This window comes from Haliotis rufescens, unplaced genomic scaffold (assembly GCF_023055435.1).
Source record: "Haliotis rufescens isolate VD_foot unplaced genomic scaffold, xgHalRufe1.0.p SCAF_16, whole genome shotgun sequence".
NCBI lineage: Eukaryota > Metazoa > Mollusca > Gastropoda > Lepetellida > Haliotidae > Haliotis > Haliotis rufescens.
This window is the reverse complement of record NW_025963846.1, coordinates 32088007-32097902: the sequence shown is the minus strand read 5'-3', so window position 1 is coordinate 32097902 and position 9896 is coordinate 32088007. Positions and strand designations below refer to the sequence as shown.

The 9896-nt window shown below is 46.6% G+C and overlaps 1 protein-coding gene across 1 annotated transcript; it reads right to left on the bottom strand.

The window, feature by feature from the left end:
• On the bottom strand, positions 1-5979 carry LOC124113477 (proline-rich extensin-like protein EPR1). The gene is made up of 2 exons (XM_046473835.2): positions 5773-5979; positions 1-1329 (listed from the first exon to the last, which is right to left on the bottom strand). Exons 1-2 carry the CDS (start codon positions 5977-5979, stop codon positions 1-3), a joined length of 1536 nt encoding a protein of 511 aa, XP_046329791.2.
• Between the last annotated feature and the right edge of the window lie 3917 nt (positions 5980-9896).

Here is a 9896-nt window from a genome sequence, read left to right as displayed (position 1 = left end):
TCAGTGAGGTTGGACAGTGGTGGGGTTGCAGGTCGATGGGGTTGGACAGTGGTGGGGTTGGACAGTGGTGGGGTTGCAGGTCGGTGGGGTTGGACAGTGGTGGGGTTGCAGGTCGATGGGGTTGGACAGTGGTGGGGTTGCAGGTCGGTGGGGTTGGACAGTGGTGGGGTTGCAGGTCAGTGAGGTTGGACAGTGGTGGGGTTGCAGGTCGGTGGGGTTGGACAGTGGTGGGGTTGCAGGTCGGTGGGGTTGGACAGTGGTGGGGTTGCAGGTCGGTGGGGTTGCAGGTCGATGGGGTTGGACAGTGGTGGGGTTGCAGGTCGATGGGGTTGGACAGTGGTGGGGTTGCAGGTCAGTGGGGTTGGACAGTGGTGGGGTTGCAGGTCGATGGGGTTGGACAGTGGTGGGGTTGGACAGTGGTGGGGTTGGACAGTAATGGGGTTGGACAGTGGTGGGGTTGCAGGTCAGTGGGGTTGGACAGTTGTGGGGTTGCAGGTTGATGGGGTTGGACACTGGTGGGGTTGCAGGTTGATGGGGTTGGACAGTGGTGGGGTTGCAGGTTGATGGGGTTGGACAGTGGTGGGGTTGCAGGTCGATGGGGTTGGACAGTGGTGGGATTGCAGGTCGATGGGGTTGGACAGTGGTGGGGGTTGCAGGTTGCTGGGGTTGGACAGTGGTGGGGTTGCAGGTCGATGGGGTTGGACAGTGGTGGGGTTGCAGGTCGATGGGGTTGGACTGGTGGGGGTTGCAGGTCGATGGGGTTGGACAGTGGTGGGGTTGCAGGTCGGTGGGGTTGGACAGTGGTGGGGGTTGCAGGTCGGTGGGGTTGGACAGTGGTGGGGTTGCAGGTCGGTGGGGTTGGACAGTGGTGGGGTTGCAGGTCGGTGGGGTTGGACAGTGGTGGGGTTGCAGGTCGATGGGGTTGGACTGGTGGGGGTTGCAGGTCGCTGGAGTTGGACAGTGGTGGGGTTGCAGGTCGATGGGGTTGGACAGTGGTGGGGTTGCAGGTCGATGGGGTTGGACAGTGGTGGGGTTGCAGGTCGGTGAGGTTGGAGAGTGGTGGGGTTGGACAGTGGTTGGGTTGCAGGGTTGGAGGCTGGTGGGGTTGGACAGTGGTGGGGTTGCAGGTCGATGGGGTTGGACAGTGGTGGGGTTGCAGGTCGGTGAGGTTGGACAGTGGTGGGGTTGCAGGTCGGTGGGGTTGGACAGTGGTGGGGTTGCAGGGTTGGAGGCTGGTGGGGTTGCAGGCAGGTGGGGTTGGACAGTGGTGGGGGTTGCAGGTCGGTGGGGTTGGACAATGGTAGGGTTGGAGGCTGTTGGGGTTGGAGGCTGTTGGGGAAGGTTGCATCTTACCGAAGCAAGAGAGTTAACTGACTATAAAAGTTCAGTTTTCACCCTTGCTGAACTAGGCTGGAATTCCGGAGTTACGTTTTGGCTGGACTAACGAGTTTAGGCATAGGATAGTCAACATCGTGTAACAAACTAGACATCAGGTTTGTTAACAACATGAAGTTCAACCTGCAGGATTTGCCAACTGAGCGTCGACAGATATTTTGCAAATCGTTTCATGTTTTAAGTCAAGGTGCTGAAGTGATTTAATGCATTTCCTGGGGTTTTATTACAACATAGATCTTTATTATTGATAACATCATATTGACTGGGCCCCACCATTGTGTTTGAAGCAAATACAAGTGATATGAGAGACGGAATCTGATTGGTCAGTAGGAGGGACAAAGAAGGGACACAACTTGTAATAGCTACTGGTGGCGCTAAGATGGAGCCTGGAAATTCGAGCCTAGTTCGGCAAGGGTGGGAACTGGACTTTCATTGTCCATTGCTTTGGGAAGCAGACCCACCTTGGATTCCCTGAAAGGACTCAATATGTAAGCTCCATTCCTGGCACTGCTGCTGAATGTGCTGGTGTTGGTGTACAAACCTGTCAACAAGGTAACTGACGTGCCCCCACCTTCATGGTTTGAGTGGTGCATTAACAGTAATAATAATAATAATAATTATAATTAAAGCTGCAAGCAGCAATGGCGAGCTCCAAGTAACACTGTGCACAAACGTCCATGTTCGAATCCTCAAAGGGTTGCCTTGTACCAAATCCGTCAAATGTAGGCACTACTTGCAGGGTATCGCCGCTATGAAATTGGCTTGTGCCGGGGTGTCCAAGTCTGTTCTTAACCCATTTCCGACCCCGAACATGTTCAAATCCTCAAATGGTTTGCTTGTACCAACTCAGTCAAAAGAAAGTCGCCGTTTGCAGGACATAGCTGCTACGAAATCCGCATCTTCCAGGGGTGTCCCAATTATTAGTCTAATATCCCCACCAAGTGGTGTTAATCTTGGCATGCAACCAAGAACAAACAATGAGATGCATATAGCACACTAAGTTCATGTAAACATGCCATAGTTTCTGTCAACAACCTTTCAAGTTTTGATCTTTGAAGTAAAATTTCGGTGAAGGAAGTGTCAAAATCAAAATAAACAAGATATCAAAAATCTGTTAAGACAAGTTATTCTGTTGTGTATGGAGACAATTCTCAGAACGGTTGTCACTCACTGACTGTTTAAGTATACCGGATGAGACTATGTTGCTTCAGAAAACTCAAACTTATAATCCAGTGTTCTTATAATTCAGGGGAGAAAACTATCCAAACGCCACACCACGTCTCTTCAACCACGTCACTTCTCACAAGACACACCACCTCCCCTGCCTCAGTTACTGCTTGACCGACTGAGCGTGCCGGATCGCGGTCTGTGTTGTGATCCCCGGCCGCGTCATACCAAAGGACGTTGAAAGGTGGTACTTGTTGTTACCCTGCTTTAAGGGGTTAAAGCGAGGACTGGCAGGCTTGGAGTCAGTATATTGTTTGAGTGCGGCACACATGCATACACATCGCTATATAAATGCAATGGGGTGCAAAACGCGACGTTATACCTCATTTAGACCCACCTGACGTCAGTTAACACAGGACGTTTTGCCGGGTCAATGAGGAACCGACATATTGCAACAGAGATGCAACTACACACAGCATGTCGTGTGTGGATTGTCGAACTATTGTCGAACTGATAGATACTGTTCTATCACCAGTGTCGTACAAGGTTGACCTTGTTTTATTCGTTTTGATCGGATAACCGTGACCTCTGTCACACCAGAACTACAAGTTTTATTCATAAAAATAAATCACGAGACTTCATTCACTTTTACAAGGCAGAACAGAAGCAATCGCACGAAAGAGAGACATTTACATACACTTTTTTAAATCAAACAAGATGGTCACACGCATCAAATTCGCTTTACATTGTATATTGGTCATGCACTGAGCTACGGCAGACATTATATACTGAGTCAAATTAAAAACTTCACATTTCTAAAAGTAATCCCATATATGATATACAACGGACAAATGTATCAGAGAAGGAAATTTTTAATCATTAATGTTCAAAGAAGGATTTTAATTAACGGTGGTAACCATAATTTGTTCCAAGCAACTACGGTATTCGGTAATAACATCAACAGTTTAAATCATAAGTCCCAAGCACGAGAATCTGATGGCACACAAGTTCAGTAGCGTGTATGGCCACCATGTACGTTGACAACTAGCTGCAACTGCCACACAACGCCTCCACGTGGACCTTGTGATGCTTGTGAACACATGACTGGGAAGACGACGCCATTGTTGGTGCAAAATGGTGCAAAGATCTTGCAAATTCTGTGGTTGGTTCTGGAGAGTTCGCAGACTTCTGCCAAGAGCATCCCAGACGTGTTCGACGGGATTGAGGTCGGGAGACATTGACGGCCAGTCCATGACGTTGACTCCCGCATTCTGAAGGAAATTCCTTGTCAAAATTGCTGTGTGGGGTCTGGCATTGTCGTGTTGGAAGATCAAATCGGGTCCATGTGCTGCCATAAAAGGCAGAAGTTCTGTTGCCAGTACCTGGTCGCGGTAAGCAGCAGCGTTGAGGTTGCCACAGATGACAAGAAGCCTGGAACGTGCATTGCCACAGAAAGCACCCCACACCATGACACTTCTGCCTCGAAATCTGTCAACTTCCTGTACACAACACTGGGCGTAACGTTCATGACGGCGCCTCCACACCCTCACCCTACCATCAGCAAATCGAAGATTAAATCGGGATTCATCACTGAAGACGACTTGATTCCAATTCCTCTGAGTCCATCGTAAGTGTCGCTGTGCCCAAAATTGTCGTTGACGTCTGTGTAATTGAGTCAGAATCGGCCCGCAGTATGGCCGTCGTGCTTGAAGGTGAGCAGTTCTCAGACGGTTTCGAACAGTTTGCGCACTCAGTCTAACCCTAAACAGTTCATTTCTGATTGATGTAGCCGTCAAAAATCGGTTACGGAGGTGACGTAAGACAATCTGACGATACTCTGCATGTGACGTCACACGTGGTCTACCTGGCCGAGGGCGATCAGCGGTGGTACCCGTTTGCTGTAGACGCGTCTGTAAATCATAAACAGTCCGTCGACTACAACCCATCGTCCTTGCGACTTCAGCTACGGACGTTCCCGTCTGTAACATGCCGATGGCACGTTCACGTTGCACATTTGAAAGGCGTGGCATGACAAATGGCCGTAAAGCCTTTTGTTTTCTTGTGTTTTTCTTTTTTTGTTAATGACTGCTAACAAGTATGGCTGAAAACACGTGCGGTATTATTGTCACGAGACCAGTTGCACGTGAAAAAACACTTTTGCCACTATAGTGCTGTGCACATGATTTTGATCGATTCACCTGCACAAAAACGGGTGTTATCTGAAGACAATACGTGGCCATTACTGTTTAAATACACAATAAGGGCCCACAATGATAACTGGTCAAAATGTTAAAATGTTAGGATTGTGAAGTTTTTAATCGAGGGGCCCTAGGAATGAGCGTGACGCATCCGACCACTTTCGCGACTTTCAATTTGATTTATTGTAAAAGGTTAGCGTGGTGAATTGAAGTCAGTTTAAATTATCTTGAAATATATCTAGACTTACGTTGGATGCTCCGGTTGTGTCCCCTTCGAAGCGTATTTTGTGACATTGCTTCCGAAGGTGTTTGTTCATGAATAACCTGGCTCAAAACACCCCAAATTTGAAGAATAACATTCCCTATGGATCTCCAGTGTAAAACGCTGGGAGTACATCCCGGTTGTCTTTTCTTATTCCGCTGGTGACCTTGCCCTTCGTTCGAAGCTGTCACTAACATGCAAGCAGAGTTTGTCTCCAGGGGCGTACAGGTAACATAACCGTTTTTGGCGAGCATTCTAGAAGATTTCCCTCTTCCAAAATGTTACGGAAAAGATGTAAATTCAGCTGATAGATCAAGAAAACCGAACCATTTTCATTAAACACCCAGGACCCCGCCGGTGCTGGTCCGAGATTCAATAGGCGGCACTAATTGACTTTTTAAGTTTTCTTATAGTTGTCCTGCGAATTAACAACAATGCGCTTGAATTACCATATGTTGAAGAAATTCTAAACAAATATTGAGCGTTGGAACTGTCGTGTTTGCACACACACCTGCAGGAACTTGTTTTTGACGCGTATGCATAGAAATGTCAACATTGCCCATATTTTGACATATATCAACATTCATGCGCAACCAGATTTGCAGCCACTTTCAGTTTGGTCTGTTAACAAATGAAAGTTGTGATGTATTTACACTTAAATGAGAATGAGTGGAGTATTCTCAAAGTCTGTTCCATAAACTTCACAAGGTGATGTCTTCGGTTTTACGGAATCTGGCACCGTCCAATTACCACCTCCTCCCAAACTTGAAGAAGGAAATGAGAGGCCAGCAGTATGCAAATGATGGTGACGTTATTTCTGCTGTTGGGGGACACCGGGTGGGCGCCTTCGACACCAGCGGGATCCAGACACTCCAGCATCATTGACAGAAGTGTGAGGACCTCGGAGGGAATTGCGTTGAGAAATAATGAGAAACTAGCTCCACCAAGGCAGTCCATCACAGTTAGGTTTAGATGACCAAAATAATAGTCTTAATTCCTATGTGGCCTCAAAGATCGCCAAGAATATAAGGAATTTATTGACCTAATATCTAGAAGAGACATAATTGGATTTTAAAAAACGAAAACCCAACAGATTGGATGAGTTAAAATATGCCCGGATATACTCAACAACAAAAGTTCCTGTGACACCAATATTTTTGTGTATTTTTCAAACAAGTGAAGTTTGTTTTTCAATATTGTAGTACATGTATGGAATCAAGTCACAAAAACGCAACTGCTACAGAAAAGCATGCATTCCATGCAAAAGTTGTCTTTTATGCAAGCCCCATGCATTTCTCTACCCATGAATGGGTATAAAAACATGTGCCTTAACGGGATTCCATATGCATGTCGTGCTGACAACAACCACTCAGACAAACAACAATTATTCAACATTACGAAATGCCACGCCTGTCCGAAAATGAGCGTCTGCAAGCCATTGGTATGCTTGAAGCAGGATCGAGTCAACGTGATGTTGCAAGACAATTTAACGTCCACAAAAACACCATTTGGTGTTTATGGCAACGTTGGCAACAGACGAATGCAGTCAGAGACCATCCTCGGAGTGGCAGGCCACGCGTAACCAATAATCGACAAGACAACTGGATTCGAACAACACATCTACGAAATCGATTCCGGCCAGCAACAGAGACTGCAAGAAGCAGCCCTGGCCTTCGACGAATATCTTCACAAACCGTACGTCGTCGCCTCAGATGGAGGAATTGTCGCCAGAAGACCCGTCAGACGTCCCATTTTGACAGGAAACCACCGTCAAGCACGTCTCCAGTGGTGCAGACAGTGTCTGCGCTGGACGGCAATGCAGTGGGGACAAGTTCTATTTACTGACGAGTCTCGTTTTCACCTTAGCCACAGCGATGTACGGATTCGAGTGTACCGACGTCGAGGTGAACGTTACGTCAATCATTGTGTCATGGAAGAAGATCGGTTTGGGGGAGGCAGCGTCATGGTATGGGGTGGGACTACAGCAATACAGGACCCGTTTGATAGTGGTAGAGGGAGATCTCAATGGATAGCGCTACCGCCACGAGATCATCGGCCCTGTTGTTCTACCGTTTTTGCGTCGTCATGACCCAGGCATTACCTTTCAACATAACAACGCCCGGCCTCATATTGCTCGACTTGTTCAGGATTCTCTTCAACAAAACAACGTGAATGTCATCTCCTGGCCGGCTCGCTCCCCTGATCTCTCACCAATCGGGCACATGTGGGATGAGATGGATCGGCGCCTTCGACGTCAAGCACGTGTTCCACAGACACTCCAGGAACTTCGAAACATGCTCCAGCAGATATGGACAGATATCCCACAGGACTTTGTGCGACGCCTGGTCCATTCCATGAGACGAAGATGTGTTGCTTGTATCGCAACCAGAGGTGGACACACACGCTAATGATATGTAAATTGACATTTTGGCATGTTCATATATTTTTTATGAAATCACGCATTTTCTGAAGTCAGTATGGCAAATTAAACCATTTGAACAGGAGTCTTTTATCTATTGCAAACCGAAATTGTTTCAGATTTGGTAAAAAACATAACTTTGCACTAAATCTTTTCAATGTCACAGGAACTTTTGTTGCTCAGTATAGATTGGCTACTGTAAGGCACCCAGGAGGTATAGGTGTAGCATATAAAAGTAAATATAGAGATCATATATCCGTATAGCTCGGCAGATATGTAACAATATAAGGCCAAGATGTTCACTTCTGGAAGAAAGGGTTGAAAATTTGTACATAGGGGTTTTAGAGTATGCAGAATCCGATTTTAATGGGATCCACGCTGGCAAACCAATGGTTCCCACTCAAAATGGAGAAATCCGAGATGGCCGCCATCCGTATTACAAATTTCGACATATGGCCGTAACTTTGGATTTATTTGACATAGAAACATGATCTTGGTGGCAAATTATAGGTTTTCGGGGCCAAGGAATGCAATGAAATAGTTTAAAATAATGTAAAGTGCATCCAGAACAAGATCCAAGATGGCCGCCATCCGGGTAACAACTTGTGTAAACGACAAATAAGCTTTTTTGAAGGTAGAACTCCAATTAAAACTTTATAAATCTCTTTTCATTTATTTTTCGGGAAAATCATATCCATAGTACACCTGGTGAATGCATGCATAAGCATTAATTTCATGATGTGCTGAATTTGCAGAATTTGACAACATGCATCCTGATCAGCATTCAGCTGAAACTTTTGATATAGATTTCTGATAAATACGTCTCCAGTCAACTCAGATGAGCTGCAGCTCTCATGGGCAAAGGCAGTTGAGAAGCTGTTGGAGAAACTTGAATTAAAATCAGAAGATATCATCTCTTGGTCTGCACATTTTGCAGCTTCACAAGATTCCTGCCTCAGACCACCGGCGATATCTGGGCTCATGCCATTATTCCGTGATAATGCACATTCTTTGGCGATGGTAAAGCATGGCATGGATGTAATCGCTAAAGCTACCGAATATGTGCATCCTGGACAAGTCCCAATATTGACTGTTGATCAGCCACTGTATGCCATCGCCAAGAAGATCCAGTGGACCTTGCCAGCTGCCTATGGCGAAGACAAGTATGTGGTGATGATGGGTGGATTGCATATAGAGATGGGGTTCCTGAAAGTTCTAGGAGATTGGCTAGATGGCAGTGGATGGTTGGTTGTACTGACGACTGCGAACGTTACCACCGATTGTAGGGCTGATGCTCTTAGAAAGGGATCATTCACGGCACGTTCTCAGTGGGCTCATCAAGTAACAGCTGCTGCACTGTTTGTTTACGTAGCCAAGCCTACAGTTCATACAAAGCAGAAGCAGAGGCAGACGCGAAGCCTGTGATGCCATTCGAAAACTGGTGCACACACATGGAGACGCATCATCCGCAGTTTCGGTACTGGAACAAAACCTTCAAACTTGAGGTCTCTTCCTAGTGGTTGTCTGTTCACGTGCGAGATCTGATGCAGTTACAGCCTGAATGTCCAGCAGTGTGCAGTGAGTTAAAAAAAGGACACTTTGTAACACAGAAAACAACTCATCGCTTCTCCATGATGGCTCATGACCATGTACACGAGCAGCTCAATGCTGTGTTGAAAGGGGATGGTGGAATAATGGGCATCACTGAAAATGAAGCAGCCCTCAGGCGGTGGATGATTGCAGGTCCCGAGATGGCCAGGATCATACATGAGGTTGATGTGAGCACATCCCAGAAGACAACCCACAATGATCGACACCATGAGTAAACTCTGACCACACAAAAGAAATTTGCAACAAATGTCCAAACCGTGATAGATGTGCTACATGAATTGGGTAATCCCTTCACAGAAACGAGCGCTGATCTCCTCACACTGGACACGAAGGTCATCATGTCTGATCAAGTCGTCCATAACTTCTCAGAAGCCGAGGAAATAGGTAGGACTGCGAGTTGTGAAGATGGAGAAGCCTTTCAATGACACTATTCCGAAAAATAACCTCCAGTTGTTCAAGTCAGGAGAACGGAAAGTCTCCTCAAAGACAAAGTCCAAAATGTCCACGAAATGGTGAAATGGATGTGTTCTTCCAGCATGAAAACCACTCTTGGCCACCGTCTCTGGCTGAAAACAACATGATACGTCTCGGAGAAAAATCTGACTTGCTAAAGTATCTGGAACCACTAGCACCACGTCCACAGACCACTCCTACTGTGGACGTGAAGATCTTTGATGGTGCTGCCCTCGTCCACACGTTGGATGCGAAGACTGCCACAACAAATGTGAAAACGTTCAAAGACTATGCAGAGTATGTCTTTGTCCCGTATCTGAAGACGCAGCTTGTACATGATGCACAGGTAGATATCGATGTTGTATGGGATACCTACATGGCTGACAGTCTG

Bases quoted from the DNA above. Each gene is read 5' to 3' on its own strand.
- LOC124113477 (XM_046473835.2), bottom strand. From the start codon at position 5,979: ATGGACTGCCTTGGTGGAGCTAGTTTCTCATTATTTCTCAACGCAATT. The intron at 1,330-5,772 runs GTAATTGGACGG...CTTCCCCAACAG, and splicing joins TTCAAGTTTGGGAGGAGGTG to CCTCCAACCCCAACAGCCTC.